A 17,018-nucleotide genomic window follows, 5' to 3' on the forward strand; every position below is an offset into this window, starting at 1 on the left:
TCCTAAATATACTGATATTTTTAAAAATACCATGTAAAGGGGAAAAAGCAAACTTTTTTTTTTTTAATCTGGGTATTATTTACACAAATGAAAAGTATTTTTGGACAATCAAATGTGTTGGAATGCATATGTATGTCCTCATGTGTATACTATGCCATCATATATAGACTGCATTTATGACACACTTGGCTGTCTCATCTGTACTTTCCCTATCAATCTCTCTCCTCTGGGAATTTTTATGACATTCCAAACCTTTAAATAACTTTGAACAGCTGCCTTCAGGAAAAAAAAATAATAATAAAAAAGTTTTCGTCTCCACCATCTGTTTTGCATTTTGTATTGTTAAGCCTCGCTCTCTTTTGCAATAAAATAAACAGGCCAAACAGTAATATCACAGTATCTGCAATTTGAGAGATACATATTCTTAATTCTGTCACAATGATTGTTTAAGGAACAATTAAAAAAAAAAAGAAAGAAAACCCCCAAGTTGCTGAGAAGTGTGAACTGGTGATTTTGTCTTGCCTTTTCCTTTACTGTGACATGTGATGTCAGAACTCAGAACCAGGTGGAGTTCTAAAAGTCTGTGCTTCAAATTCTTACATTTTATTCTGGCAGCCTCTCTTAGGTGATTTTTTGAGAGATTTTTAACATATGTATAATTTTCTTATTCTTTTGAATTGGACATTTGGGTTCAAGATAAGCATGATAACTGTTTAGTGATTTCCTCAAGTTCTAAGAAGAATTTTGATAAAAGGAAGGGTCTATTTTTTTAATTAAGTCTCTTGCAGAACGTGTTATATGCAGAAAAGCATCCAGATTATAATATTAAAAAAAATCTTACTGGCAGTGAGTTGGTCTCAGCCACGTAATCTGTTCAGGGCTTCCTGTCCCTAATTAATCCACTTAAGAGCAGAGTAAATGTCCTGTGACTGCCTCTACTGACTACACATAAAAACTTTGACCTGTGAGTAATGGGCTGTTTCCCTATTTAGGAGTGTGTAATAGTTGATATGGCAAAGTGAGGCAATCTTGTTGTGCTTTTTTTAGTAGAGATCATATTTACATGGCTGTTCTGTAAACAGAAGTTACTCTACTACTCTAGTGCTTCCTGTGGTTTTCTTCCTCCTATCATTCATGACCACTGTTGCTATTTAGGAAATCTTGACCTGTTTTTGTAAATGTGGAAATTAAGGAGGGGAAGTGACTCGCCCAAGGCTACTAAACAAGCTAAAACTACTAATAGGAAAATCCTAAACCATCTAAACACTAAGAACTGTTGTCCTTACCTCCATCGTGTGAGGAAATGCAGGACACATCATGTAGGTAGGGTTGTGCTGGGGGATTATGGTCACCTTGAGTTGAAGTCAAGATCTAAGACTTGGTGATTTGTTTGTCCAGTTGTGTTGTAGAAATGCATGTTTTATGATAGAAAGACTTCTGTTTCCTCTCAAGTTAGAATTTCATTAAGAATATTCATATACTATAAAAAGTATATTGGTTATTATTTTGGAAAGAATTATTTACCAATGCTTGAAAACAATACATATGTCAGTTGCTCCCAATGCAAAAAAATCCCAAACCAACATTGAAAGCATTCTAGTTCCAGTAAAAAAATGTTATCTACATCACATTTTTTCCCTGTTTTAAACCACAGTGCTAAAGATTACTTTTTAATGTAGGCACATAAGAGCATGTTGCTTGAAAAATGCTTGATACTGAAGTTAGTAAGATGAGTAAATTATTCTTAAGAGCATCTGTAATGATGATAGCAGGAGCACAGATTCACCTCTTTTGCATGGGAAATTATTAAAAACAGAGAAATAACTGGAAAGAAAAGATGACTGGTATCTGAAATCAATTTCCTGCTCTGGAATTCATTAAACTGGAAGATAACCTTGGATCACAGATTTTTATTTAGGGCCGAATATAAAAATTAAGGGACAATTTCAGGCCGTGCTGTTAGATTTCAAATATGTGTAATGAATATCACTTTGCTGTTTAAATTGCTTTTATTTAATAACAAGTCTCTTTATATTGCCTTAGGTAAGAATGATAATATAATTCTTTATCTTTTATTATTTATTGCTCTAAATCTTACTGTAAAGCTCTTTGCTTTTAAGCAGGGTATACCAGTGACTAGATGGATATATCAGAATGTTAAAATTATTTTTTGTTGTTGTCTTTAAGTCTTCTGTCCTTAATGAAGTTACTTTATAGAAGATACCTTTAGCAAGCAAAGACTTTTCTCTGCATTTGAACACTTGATGTATAGATTGCCTTAAAATAGTAAAGATACCACAAGTAATTAAAAATGGCAGTATTTGATCTCTTTGGAAGAAAAGTCTGGGTTTTCTTCTAACTACCTTGATATAGATAAGCTGAGATTAGTTAGTACACTGTATTTGTAGTGTGAGCAGTCATTCCAGTTCAGGGTAACATGCAGCAGGACATGGTGTAAAAAGCAGTTTTGAAAATTGTCTTGGATTTTTTTCTGGAAAAGTGAGAACTCACATGGTGGAGGAAACTTGACTTATTTTAACAAAATGAACAGAAGTTTAACATAGTGGCCTCTTTCTAAATATGGTAGAGGAAGAGTTTGCTAATTTTAGCTGACTTAAAATCTATACTGTCATGGGGACAAGAGGCATTCTGCCTGAGTTTTTACTTTTGCCAAATATAGTATTCCCATTATTGTTATTTGTTTCAAAATAGATGCCTTTTCCAAATACTAATGTTTTAAAATACAATGTAGGCCTTTAACTCAAGAAGAAATTGCTCATCGGCGTGAACTGGCGAAACGAAGGCACGCCGAGAAACTGGCAGCAAGTCAAGGGAAGGAGCTGTCAGAGGAGCCCCCAAGTGAAAATTCATCTGAAGTGACTGGGAACAGTGGTGATACAAAAGGTGTGTGATGCCCTGATACCTGTTTGTCCTGGAGGGTGTTTAACAGTAGTGTCTTGATGTTGCCAAGGGGCTGTGTACATCCACACTGGGAATCATCCACGTGCCAGTCCAGGGTTAACTACATGGAACTGAACAAAGAGTGAGGAAGGATTCGTAGGAAAGCTGATAGTTCGTAAATGGTATAAGAGTGCCATGGATACGTGTTCCTATAGCTTAAAAATGTGCTTGATCTTGGTATTTTGAGTCAGCGAAGAGAGATGATGCTTGAAGGGGATGCTGAAAATTAAATAATTTTGAGCCCCAAACGAACAGCCTAATAATAAATCGGTACAAAAGCAGTGTGTGAGCCACAGGGCTGGATTGTGAGTTACATTGGTGGGAGATGGTCTTTCTTCCCAAGTAACAAGTGATAGGACAAGAGGAAATGGCCTCAAATTGTGCCAGGGAAGGTTTAGAGCAAAAATTTCTTGATCAAAAGTGGTGTAAAGCATTTGAACAGGATGCCCAGGGAAGTGGTTGAGATACCATCCATGGGGATATTTAAAAGATGTGGCATTTAGTGACATGGTTTAGTGCTGGACTGGGCAGTGCTGGGTTAAGGCTTTGATTTCATGATCTTAAAGGTCTGTTTTAACCTAAACAATTCCATGATTTGCCAGATGGGATAACAAAATATGTAGCTGATGTTTTTTTTCTCTTCAGATGATGAAGCAGAAACTGGGTTTATATTTAATATATTTTTTTTAACTTTGATTAGGTGAAGAGCAACAGCTCACTGGTCAAGGAGACAGCATGACCTCGAAGGCAGTGAAACAGGAAACAGAAAACAAGGAATCTTTCATCGCATTTGCCAGAGTGTTCAGTGGTGTGGCGAAAAGAGGGCAAAAAATCTTTGTTTTAGGACCAAAATATGATCCTGCTGAGTCCTTGCATAAGGTAAGAGGTGGCAGTGAGCTGTTACAAGAGCTTGGGATTCTTTTGAAGCATTGATGACTGAACTTCTTACATGTTGCTCACTCAAAAAATAAGAAGTTCAAGTAAAAAGTATCAAAGTAATTTAGGTAATTGTGCTAGTAGCTGATTGTGAGTGTAAGCTCATTATAAACCTTAACATTTCCAAAATAATTAAGTAGTGTTGTATTAACTTACCATAAATCTAGTATGTATATATTTTGATTAAAAAAAAAAAAGTGAAGGATAAAGCAATGCTTTTAGGGAACAGAAGATGCATAATAGTATCGAAAAAAATAGTGTTAAATGTTTTGAGATTGTGATCAAAGAAGTTCATTGCTTTTGAATTTAATTCAAAACACTTGTTTTATCGGTGATAATGAGAAGTGGGATGGAGGTAGTACACACCTAAAATTCACCAAAGAAAGCATTATTTTTTAATCTTTGTAACATTTGCTCATTCACCAGGAACTGGATTTTCGGAAGTGTATGCTGATTTTTAATATTTAACCTTTGAAATGAAAATTCTTTAGAATGTGGGTTTTTCTAGCTTTGGAACGCAAGGAGATTTTGTGGAAGAAGCTTTTGTCAGTAGTAGGCGACAAATATCCGAACTCTGGTTGTTCTACTCTGTGTAGCTGTCAGCCCATTGTTCTGCTACCAGTGATCTGCCAGCAGTACCTCATATGACTTGCTGTACCCTGGAGAATCTCTACTTACTTATGGGAAGAGAACTTGAAGACCTTGAAGAAGTACCTGCAGGAAATGTTCTGGGTAAGATGTAACTTGTATTTAATTTCCTAGAGCTTGAATCCTTGTATCAGCCAAAGTACTCTGAAATTGGTTAGACGTGATTAATAAATAAGAAAACTTAAATCTTATGAATATTTTTAGGTATGTCTTGTGCGGAAAAAGGAAGGCACTTTAATTAAATGGGGATTTCTGTGAACTTTGAATAGGAGAGAATTAGGGATTACATTAGTATGTTATCTTCAGATTGGATTATTGCCAGGTAAGCCTTGCTGCCAGGAATTGCCAAAGGCAGAAATAAGTTCTCATATTATATAAATCTCAAGGATTATTTCTATTTTCCTAGTAGTGGAAATTCTGTAATGTGACTTTTCAAATGATGTGGCTGATTGTAAGTTTTCTTTATGGGTCTGCTTGAACTGTGGTGCTAAAAATTACTTCCTTAATGACTGTGGCAAATTTTTCACTTTCTCCATGGACAAGGTTCTAAGTGATAAGTTATGATAATCTTTGGGTTCTGCTCTTTTGTGCCAGATTCTGAGCTGCTTTGCCATAGAGTATGAATAGCATTCTTTGCTGGTTTTGTCCTTCATTTGTCTTTTTTAATATCAAAACTACTATTTAGAATTTAGAAAGTTTAAACTCTAAAAATTACTTGTTTGGTTTTTTTTCATTGTGTGAGTGAACATTTTTAACTACAGCAAAATATAAGATTATTTTTGTGTCTGTTGTCCAGGTTTTTAGAAATTAAGGCAAATATATAGGAAATGAAAAATAGGTCTACTCTCTCAGGGTTGGAATTTATAATTTAGGCAGGTAACCATACTGGTCACTTGTATCATGGGCCTGGCATTCAGAGCATAAGCAGCTGGTGAATTAGTTTTATTTGGAAGCTTGGTATTTTAAAATTCTGAATTACACCTTACTGTTGTCTGATTGTAGTTGAGCATTCACAGTATCAAAATGTGTTAAGTATATGGTCTCCTTACTTCAAGAAAATATTAAGAGGTTGGGAAAATAAAGAAACCCACCCCAAAACACTCTGCAGTACAAGTGAAAGGATATTATTTTCATGTTTACCAAACAATAAATACCCCTGGAGCTGCCTCTTGCAGAGAAAAATAAATTGTGAGAGTTTTATTATGTCTTTGGTGTTAAGAGTTGGGCCAAATTTCAAGAAACTGTTTTGTACCCATCTGATTCTGCCAAAAAGTTGTGAGTAGTCTTTAGTGCTGAAGGTTGCTCTTCAGTGGGATCTAACTTTTCCATAAAGATAATTACTTGGGTGATATGAGTTCTAAATGGTCACATGTAGAAGAATTCAACAGAATTTTAAGATCAGAATTCAGCCAGACTGTGTTTGGTATTTCATCTTTTTTCATCAGGTCACTGTAAAGTGATCACACAAAACAGGTTTTCATTTTTATCTGAAACATGCAAGTTCAAGTATATATGTTGGATTTTTTTAAGTCTGATTGTTAAAGAAATGCCTACATACCTTTCCTTTGTTTCTCCCATTTCCCTGTAGAGCGGCATTGTTAATTTACATAAATTCAATAAACACCTTTACTGATTTGATGATGATTTACCACACTCAGGAGAAAAGGCAATACATTTATATGAAGGGAATATGTAACAATGGTGATGCAAGACTTTTATTATTCCAGTTAGTAGCAATGATTTCTGTTTCAAAGGCCATTTATCTTCCAGCTTTAAAGCATATAGCAGTGATTTCTCTCCAGCCATATAAGGAAATTGCTTGTGGATTATCTAGAAAATTAAGGAAGCTTTGCTGAAAGCTCTGTGGTTTTACTCTGTGTAATTAAATTATTGCCATAAGGAATACACAGTTAGTCATGACTGCCTATTTCCTCTTTAAGACTCATGGTATAATGTTTCTTTCAGTTGTTTTTTTTTTTTCTTCAGGGTTTGGGCTTTTTTTTTTTTGCTATTATTTGTAAGGTTATTTCTTACAAGGAGGAATCTGCTTGGTCCTAGTGAGCAGCCTTTTTGTCCTTTTCACTGGTTTATGCAAAGGTTTAATGGTCGAAGACATGGCTTGATACAGAGGTTGTTACACTGAAGATGGAAAGATTTCATCCTTGTTCCTTCTTTTCATTTAATATTTCCTTAAAACATTAGTCACCTTTTAATTGATAAAAATATGAGATTACAGAATATTCTAAGAGGAAAAGGTAATGAAACAAAATGTGTTTGAACTGCAAAGCTGAGACACAAACAGAATTCAAAAATAACCCACCTGAAAAGCGATGCTGTGTCCCTGTCTAACATGTGTAGCCATTCTGGAAAGCTTTGGGAAGTTATTTTCTGGTATTGCCCTGAGTTCCTGGAAGTTAGGAGAGACAAACTGCTTTGCATTAGTTAATTTGTATTGCAAGTTTGCAGCACAACTGTTTTGTCAAAAGTATTTGTCAAGAAGCTTTAAGCAGTGTGTCATTTTCAAGTAATATGGCAAATACAGAGTAGCGCCTCCTTCCACAGAGTTGTTTGTACTTCAGAATTTTTCTTTATGATCTTGTGACTACTGTGCATTTTTTGTAAGCCTTGAGTAGGAGGTGAAATATGATTTAAAGCAAATGTAAAAGTTCTTGGGGACCAAAGATAATTAAATCTTTGTAACAAAACTTCTTTCAAAAATTATTTGTCAGAATATTCTATGAAAAGAGTAAAATTCTTGTCTCAGACAAAACCCACCTGGTTTACCTGGTTTGTAGAATTTTTAATTTAGAAGGACTATTGATTTTTCTGAGAACTAAGAAGGGCTACGTGAACAAAGTGCTGTCTGAGGAGAGAGTACTCTCTCATTTTCCACTTTTTCTTCCCCCTGCACTTCTGTTTGAGGTCCTGTGCCAGCAGACAGGATATTATACTTATTAACTGGCACTGTTATGGTCTGTTTTGTACTCCTTTGAGTGAGCAGAGACCTTGCAGAAGGCGAATCTAGTTAGTGGAGCAGCAGGTATTGTTGTACTAGATTAGGTGTGTGCCCTCAGATTCCAAATGGCACTTGTATTGAGTTGAAACTGCTGAACGAAAACATGATAGTGACTGGAATGGGCCATGGAGGTATCTTGAGGTTTAACTTGGAAAAATGTTGAAGTGCTGGTCTAAAACTAAATCATGTGTCTTGATGCACTGTTTCAGGAACAGCTTATGTTTCCTCTGTCATGTCACAGGCTTTCCAAAGTGTGCAGCTGCTGAATTTGAACCTCCCTGTGGACATGAGCTCTGAGAGCTCTGGGAATGAGAGCCTGGTCTTGCAAATGGTCCTCCTGCTTGTCCTGGTTGCTGTGCTGGCTGCCTTTGTGTCACTCTGTCCTAGGGGCCGTATCAGCTTCTGTACTGCCTTCACTTGGGGAAGTTAAGGCCTTATTACCTTAACAGAAACAGTAAATTCTATCTAGGTATACCAAAATCATGCTTGCATTCCAAATATGGAAGTACTCTGTACTTGCAGACATTAAATGTGACAATTAGGTGTGCCACCTAAATCCCTATCTCAAAATCGATTGGTTTTTGATACCAACACATCTGGGGCACAGTCTGTGCTCCCCATTTGAAAACTGTCTGAATGCTCACTGGAAAGAAGGTCCTTTATCCTAGACCTTGGACACAAGTCTATGTGCTGTTTTGACAATATTGACCTTCTGTGACTCTATGCAGAGAAAACATATTTAAATATTAAATTCCAAAAACTGCTTTATTGATGTATCCTTGTGTGTTCTTTGTGACACTGTAATTAACAGTCCTGTGTTTGCATAACCAAGTCTATGCGAATAACAAGTTCCTGAAACTGCCCCACTCTCATTAAAGGCTTGTTCTTCTTTCCCATGGCAGAAGTATTAACAGAGAAAGGAGCTTAATATAGACAATCATCTGGCTATCCAGGCATGTTTAGCTTTTTTATTTTTTTGAGTATTATGGAAGCTTGGGTTCTTGCTGGGACACTCCCCTTGTGCTACAGGGAATGTCTGTGGCACTGGAACTGCCATGCAAGCATCTTCTCCAGAGGTGTGTTTGATGGGTGAAAATCCATCTTAAAATCCATTGGTCTCCAGTTTAATTATCATAGCTCCTCTTACTAATGCTTAGTTTCTCTTATAAAGGAAAACAATAAATGGTCCAGTCACAACATGGTAATTTATTTAATTTGGATGCTGTGTGTAAGTTCTTCTGCTTGCCAAGCAGTGTTAGGCATTATTTAATAAGCAGTAGAGACTGATAACATAGCTACACAAATAGAAATATTAACACTAACATAAACTATTTTTAATTTTTTTGTTAATGAAATCTGTGGGAAAGCAGCATTTATTATGTCTTTCCATGAATGAAAAAATGTTACTTCTTTACCAGAAGGGAAAACAATAACTTCAATTGAACCAGTGTTGAAAGTTCCACCAAAGAGATTGCTACATTCAAGTTTTAAATTATTTCCATTATGTTTCTATGTTCAGATTTTTTAGTCTAAATTAAAGATTATCTCTCACACAGAGACAGTTTTAAAGTGATAGTCGGTCTGTGTTATGGGGAATTCAAGAGAAAGTGGGGATGGTTGATTTGCTTATTCCCATGCAGGAATCTCTCTCCTTTCATATTTATGTAAACACACTTGTTTGTTTACTTGAACCAGTCAAAGAAAAAGTACAATTACAGGAAAAGTATCACTTTGTAACAATTGTGAAATTTTTGTGGTTAAAGACTATAAAAAGAACTAAGTGGGTGATCCCCAAAGTGACAAAGGAAAAATCATAAGGCAGTATGTGAGGAAAATGTAATCTGGGCTCACAAGTAAAGACTGAACAAGTGCATGTTCTCCAGATGCACAGAATATCTTCCTTTTTTTCTCCATCCCTTTTTGTTATTTTATTTGTGCTGTCCTATAATTGAAGGCAAAATGCCTTTTTATGTTCTATGCAATAAAGGGGGGTTTGAGTAATAAAAACAGTTATTAAAGGTAGTGTAGAAACATATTTTAAAAAGGAGAAAAAGAGGTAATGGGGTTTTTTGGTGATAATATGCATAGGTGAAAGGCTTAGGATTCCCATCCTGGGTACTGTTTCTTATTTCTAAGTAATTTAAGCAAATACTGATGTGAAAACCAAGGCGTGTGTTTTTGAAAATACTGGTTTAGGTACTTGTATGAGTACAAACATGTTTAGGTACTTGTATAAGTAAGTGAATAATGTTGTGGGATGTTTTTTTAAGTTGGTTCAGTGTCATGTTTTTCCTTTGAAGACACTGAAGGATCGTTCAGTGATACATTTTTGTTAATTGGAATAAAATTTACCTCAAGGCATTTTTTGCATGCACTCATTCATGTGTACACACATGAATCTTAAAATTATTGATCTATATACTGTTTTTTATTCACAAGTACCACAGCAATGGACTTATGTTTGCTAGTGTACAAAACCTAGATTTTCCTTGAGGCTTCCTGTTCGACTATTTAAATGATTTTTGTGTGTTGTGGAATACTGTTAAAAGCTTTTCCCTTACCACTAGATTTGTAGTGCTTTAGTGTAGTGCTCATAGGAGACTACATGATTTCCTTGATGTTTTCAAATGCAGTTTAGCTATGTGAATATCAAGTGTTCTACCGAATTAAGAGCATTTGGGGTTTTTAACTTACCAAATTACGTTGTTAAAATTTGAGTTAAAATTGAGTGCCAGCTCACTGTCTGACTTCCTACACGACAGACTGCTGTGTACCTTGATTTTTGCATGTCTAAAATGATGGGTTTCAAATGTTCTTTCAGTTATTTATAACTTGTATACAACCCTATATACGACTTACAGGGTTCTTGTGCAATATGACACAGGAAATGTGGGTGATGATGGATTCGTACTTCTGGATTTTTTGGTACCTCTCTGAAGATAAATTGCCGTAGATCTGCAGTAGCACGAAGAGCTGGTGTGAAGAAGTATAGCTAACCTCATTACAAGGTGTCTGACAAGCATTTTATTCCTTCAGGACTTCATTGAGCAATTTAGGAGCTTTTAATAAGCAGCCTCTGTTAAGAACAAAGAGCAGCTGCGAGCAGCGATGCCATTTTAAAGGCCCGGAATGGCTTTCTAGGCCTGGTGCCAACCAGCGAGCATTACCACCTTCTGTGAGAGCACCAGGAACAGGCCTGCTGTTCACCAGCCTTGTATTCCTGTGCAAACATTTGGTGGGCTAATTTCACTCTCTGAATCACTAATGTGATTATTTAAAAAAAAAGAGAATAATAAAAAATAGCCAGCTTGAAGTGATTCCAGCTGCATGGCCTGTCTGCTCCCGTGCTATGGTGGGTGAACGCAGGAGGGCAGTCTTCCCCCAGGATGTTCCTGAAAAGGGCTGAAAATAGTGAATGAAACAAAGAAAACTCAGACCTTTGTCTTCACTTTTGGAATACTTACAGTTTTTATCGCTAACTGCCATCTTATAACGCCAGTAAAATAGCTATGCCTTTTTAGTTAGTTTTTGGTAATCCAGCACTGTTCAGGAAGAGGTGTACAGTTGAATGGATTTTGTTGTTGAATGACATATTACCTCTGTGGACTGTTGCATTTACCTGACGTCGTTGTATCTATATTAATTTCCTGCCCAATTAATGTTTTATAGTTAAATTGTTGCAATTGAAAAAATTCGATATATTCAAGTTGTTTCCTTGAGCTAAAGACATAAGAGTTAATCTGTTGTTTGGCCTCTTTCAGTGCTGGAAACTGAAACAATTTTCTTTAACTCTGTATTTACCGTGAGGGATTTAGTCCCTTTGCAGTTCCTGCTCTTTGCTGTGTGTGCTTCCAACAAGCAGGTTAAGTAATCTGTATTGCTTAGTGGGCAGCATAATGTGACATGGTGCACAGCTAATGAAATAGTATCAACTGAAATTAGAAGTATGTTTTGATTATGATCTGATGAGTTTCCTTTGCCCTGTTTGCCTTACCATTCCATGTGGTTTATTCCGGGGAATTCGACTTGACAAACTTTATTGCAAAAGAAATAAGTGATTCATGACCTTGTTTTCAAATCAATACCAACGTATCACTGGAGAGAAAAAAATATGTCCTGTCTTAGGTCAGAGTTATAGCACTGATGTGTCTTTGTTAACTCAACTGATTTTGGGGGTGGAAAGGATAATTTGAATGTTGAATAGTTTCCTTATAAAGCCTTTTTTGTTTTGGTGGGGTTTTTTGTTGGTTTTTTTAATTGGAGAATTTAAATTGCATTTTGAGTAGCTGGATTTTTTTTCTGTTTTTCTGACTGTAGCTTATTAACACTGTAAAAGGAAATCAGAAGTGTAGTAATTCTTTCTGAAGCAAACCACTTCTGAATTCTCTAGTGCTTCTGGAATGTTCTCTGCTCTAATTTTCAGGAGTTAATTACAGGGTCTTAAAAATGTGTTTAGTTTTGCCACTGGAATACAAGGGGTTTTTTAAAATCATATTTGAAAAATTGAACTATATAAGACTATTAAAGCCGAAGTCTTAATACGTTCATCTTCTCATAAATGTAAGTTTGCTCTTGACCCCTGTTGGATTACAGTGTCAAAAAATTCAAATGATTAAGTTTTTGAGGAAAGGAGAGAATGCAATGAAACATTCAGTGTCAATTTTAAAGTGACTTTTAGTTTTTATAATATGTAAAAATTTGGTGTAAATGGAAATTAGATTTCTAAATAATCTTCCAAATGTGAGGCAAGCACTCCTGATTCCATGGGGTTTGTCTGCAGACAGCTACTTGCTGATGCCTGAGGTTTCCCAAACAGTACCAGAAGGAAAACTGCCCAGACTTGTTGGTGTTCGTTGCTGCTACTTATGTGCCTGTGGGCAGCAGAGGGACTAACAGGAATCAAGACAATTTCATACCATTGCTGCTTGAAGGAACTCACAGCACAGCAGCAAGCACATGCTCTGCAGCTACTTAATATAAACCAGCTAGAAATAGACTGGGAAGAGGGTCTGAGGTGCAGGCAGTCATCTCTGTTTATCACCCCAGTGTTTACTTTAGAGAGAAGTGGTTCTTGCCCTTCAGACTTCAAATTTATTTCATGCCTATTATTGCACTACTATTCATTGATCAGAATTCAGGGCCGGTGTTTGAGGAGACCTTTTCTTGTGTCAGAGTGGAGAATTGACTTCTGTAGTCATTGCCCCTGGGCAGGTGTTACTCAGTCTTTCAGCAGCTAACTGTTTGTGGGTTTAGTTTGGAGATACTGCCTGGCTTAACTCCAAAATCTCCAAATCTTCTGTGAGAGTGGTTGGTTGGGTGTAATTTTGCAAGTCTCTTTAAAATGAAAAGATGGGGATTTTCCCCAGTATTTTACACTTACTGCCTTTAGCAAGCATCATTGTTATTTTTAGCCTCTCCCTCTATGAAAGTGACTGTGCATATATAAATAAAGGGAGAAGAGTTATCTACAGAAACAACATTATTTATTATTTGGCTAATGAACCTCATTTTTTTAATATTGTAAGAGTTAAAGTAGTAGTATCACTGATGTAAAATGGTAAGAGAAGTCTTAAGGTGAAGTTTTGAGGTGATTGGCTGAGTTCACATCTGTAATGTTGCATTTGGGATTTTTTACAGCACACTGAGATAGATCTCTGATGGTTTGGGGAAATTACCTCATGTTTTCATTTGAAGAGCCTGCATGCTATACCTTTCCTTAGTCTGCTTATAAAAATTAATTGGAGCATTCTTTTGTCTTTGGTGTGTTGTATTTTTTTTTTAAGACCAGTATCCTCTTTAAAACTAGAACGTGAGCATTGTTCAGTAGGTGTCTGTAGTATGGCCATGTGCCCACTCCTTTCTCATGATGTGGGTCTAAAGGAAACCATCTGACTTGTCATTCGGTGGAAAATCTGTAAAAAGACTTAGATATCCATTACTAAATGAGGATCTATAATAAATGAACCAAAGTTTTGTGCTCAAAGTTATTAGAATTCCATTTCTAAGAAAAACCTTCCTGTTAGTGCAGCTATGAAGTGCTGTATGAGAAGTGGGAAACACCACTCCAGGGATGAACTTGGGATACCAGGGCACTAGAGTAAATGTCTGAGAGATTCAGCAAACAGGCCTCATTTGAGGAATTAGCATTTCAGGTTCAGTTTTCAACATAGGTGTAAATTATCTGATTTAAAAAGGATCTGTATTTAGACTATATAATTGAACCTTTTATCGCTGTGTACAAAATGGCATTAGACTTGTTTTCTTGTTTCTTTCAGAAACCTGTTTTAAAGGAACATTTCCTTTGTTTAATGTGACCTTGGATTTTCTAAAATTCACACTGAGAACATGCAGTGTCATTTCAAAAATAGGTGCAAAATAATTGCTTTAAGCACAAATGAGTTTGTAAATATATGCCTTACTACTCGTAAATTCATGTGTAAGAATTCAGACATAAAAAAGACATCATAAATCAAATCTGTTTAGGAATGTGTGCAATTACCAATGCAGAAGGAAATTCTATTCTAAAAGGATTTGGGGGTTTGCAGTGTAATTTATGGACAATGCATCTCTGTTGCTACTGTGATGGTGTACATGAATCAACTAGTGACATCTTTGAAAAGATGTCTGTACTTTTAAACAACTGGCTATTCCTTTAGCTGATTTTGTCAGATAAAGTTCAATTTCTATCAGATGAATCAAGTTGCAGCTTCATTGCAAAGATTGTCAATTCACATACTAACAGGTAGTTGTGAAATGTAGGCATTTTTTTAGAGAATCAAGTCATTATGTATGTTGGGGCAGATAACTAAATAAAAATGTAACTCAAATACTGCCTCATAGGCTAGACTTTTACTCAAGTGTGGAATTGCAAAGACACTGAAGGGTGTAAAAAATTAGATTAGGTCATGAAATTATCCATTTGGATAATCATTGCCTTGTGTATCACAGGGACATGTTTTACATGTGTGTGCAGCTCCGTTCCTAACGGAGCTTCTCTTGCCAGGCCTTGTATACAGCGCTGCTTCTTTATCCTTCTGCAGTCTCAAAAGGACAATGTCCTTTTCCCAACACAGCCTTAAATAACACAAATAATTGTATTCATGGTACAAAATATTTTCAGTTCTGATGTTTATCAGTGCTGAAATACACCGTGTGTAACTTAGGGTGGGAGAAGAAACTTGGAGCTAGAAATTAGTTGTCTCCAAATGTCATCCTCTCCATGCCCTGACCGAGGCAGTGAATGAGTGATGGACAAACATGGTTTTTGTAGGCAGTGTAGGCTTTGTTGGTTAAATCTAGTTTGTCACTACTTTTGCATAGTTCTTGACTTCTGAGTATTTTCTTTTAATTCTTTCCTTTTTCAGCTTTACTACACCAGGAAGTTGTTCTCTGTATATGTGGTTTTTAGTAATAAAAATTTTATAATTCTCTTTAATTTATAATCTTCTCTGTTTCATGTCTTTTCTGTGGTTCTGGAAAACTGAAGCTCCTCTACATGGCTTTGATTGAATAAGGCTTTTTTCCCCATCTTTAAACAAATATCATGTGAACAAAACAGTTCTAAAGAATAAATTTAGTGATTTTCTTTGGTTTTCACTGAGTTTCATTTTCTCATGACATATGCATAACTCTCTGATAAGGATTATATTTTAAGTTCAATATCAAATGATCTCAATATTCAGAGCATTTGAATTATGATGATTCCTTGACAAATTAGGGTAGTCAGAGAATTGCCATGTAATTTTCCATATGTTTCTTTACAAGAGCTGGCTCTAGGAACCAGTTTTATCCTTTAAACTGTTTTCTTATTCCCTTTTTGTGTGAAGCCAGAGGGCACTGTTTTTCATACAGTACAAAAATATGTAACTATTTTCAACTTTGGGTGAAGGTCTCACATGGATTCACAGCACTGTCAGTGTCAGTGAAAACTTTATGATTTTTAATGTGCATTTCTTCATGCAGAAAATCTACAAATGTTTTGACTCTAAATTAAATTAATCTCACGGAGTAGTCTGAAAGCCAAAAATCTGCAATCAGCATGGTTCCTAGTTATTAGCTCAGCTTGGAAATTTACAGGTTTCAGAGGCAGTCTAGTGTTAAGTAAAGCCACTGCCATGAAAACATCTTGTTTAGCTTCTTTTTTTTTCTTTGACACTTTGTCCTGAGAAAAGCTACTGTTTTATATGAAAAAGAGCTCCTCTTGGAATGTTTCTTTAACTTTCATGGCTACACTAATTGCCTTCTGCTCAGAGTAAAAGCCAGACTGTAGAAATTAGGCTGGACCTCCCTCAGCTGTCTTTGGAGTGTTAACATGGCTCTGAAATCGACCCTTTGTCCCCTAAGCTCCCTAGCCCAAATCTTAGTGTTAACCTCTTGTTTTCTCTTTGTATTCCACCTTCCTCTCTGTCTTTCCATCAAGTATTCTACCTCTGCTTTTTATTTTGATTACATTAGTTATCCCATGTCAATAAAGCTATACCAGAATATTTTAATTAGAACCTAAACCAACGCAAAAACTCTTCTTGTAACTGTCACTGTTTATGCAATATAAACCACCAATCTGTGAGGGCAATTTATTTGAATGTGTTCTAAATTCCTGCTGGAGCACTTCCTAATCTTAGCCAGGCTTCCAGTAAGGGGGAGAGGAGCAGGATACATGTTTTCACACCTGAGTCTGAAGAAGTGTTTGTCTTTTTGTGTAGTAGACCTCGTGCCTGTAATGTACAGCATCCTGGCAGTAATTGCCGTCTGTGGCTGTGAAATGCCTCTACATCTGAACCAACCACAAAAGCCTTTATTTGTTACTTTGAATGTCTCTCCCGTGCTTCCATTGTGTGTTGTTATCAAAATTTCTTAAAAAAAAAAAAAAAAAAAAAAGGCAGAGAGGGGGTTGCAGTGAGGACATGGGAGTGTGAGTGAGGAAGACCAGTTTGGAATCAATTGCCCCTGACAGAATACAGCAGTCACAGTCACGGAGAATCACAATCCTGTGTAACAAATGGGAAGGTTACAAAGTCAGGAGACTGTTAATAAAGGCTGTGTTTTAGTGACTTCTTTTCTAAATATTTTCCCGAAATTTTGATGTTGTTTCATGTTTCACATTAAATTGCCAAAGTGTTGTGAGGGTTGTTTGGCCTGTATCAGGCTGTGAGTCATGAAGCTGGCTTTGTCTGGGTTGTGAACTGTAGGGGGGAGTTAAGGCAGAGCTATATTTAGGAGTATCAACTGATGTCAAACTGTGGAGCACTGCTAAACAACAGTGTTAAAGGGGCAGCACTGCATAGTTTAAGCTCAAAGTTTAGATTGTTTGTGGTGGTTTTTAATTTCGTAAATAATTGGAAAAGTTGATATTTACTGGAAGTAGTCTGTAGAGTTTGCAGGCCAAGCAGTGTGTGTCTCAACTCCGTTTGTACTTATCTAGTAATAAAACTATTGTAATTTAATTGTCAAAACAGTA

The 17,018-nt window shown here is 36.1% G+C and overlaps 1 protein-coding gene across 2 annotated transcripts in view; it reads left to right on the forward strand.

Moving 5' to 3' along the window:
- EFL1 (elongation factor like GTPase 1) overlaps positions 1-17,018 on the forward strand; it is a 68,437-nt gene that overhangs the window by 16,233 nt on the left and 35,186 nt on the right. For both annotated transcript variants that reach the window (XM_050309921.1, XM_050309920.1), the window contains 3 exons: positions 2,753-2,904; positions 3,662-3,840; positions 4,494-4,629. In XM_050309921.1, coding sequence (XP_050165878.1) covers positions 2,753-2,904; positions 3,662-3,840; positions 4,494-4,629 — 467 coding nt within the window. The remainder of the gene's footprint in view (positions 1-2,752; positions 2,905-3,661; positions 3,841-4,493; positions 4,630-17,018) is intronic.

The sequence above is a fragment of the Myiozetetes cayanensis genome, unplaced genomic scaffold (genome assembly GCF_022539395.1).
Source record: "Myiozetetes cayanensis isolate MyiCay16 unplaced genomic scaffold, myiCay2020 scf14, whole genome shotgun sequence".
NCBI lineage: Eukaryota > Metazoa > Chordata > Aves > Passeriformes > Tyrannidae > Myiozetetes > Myiozetetes cayanensis.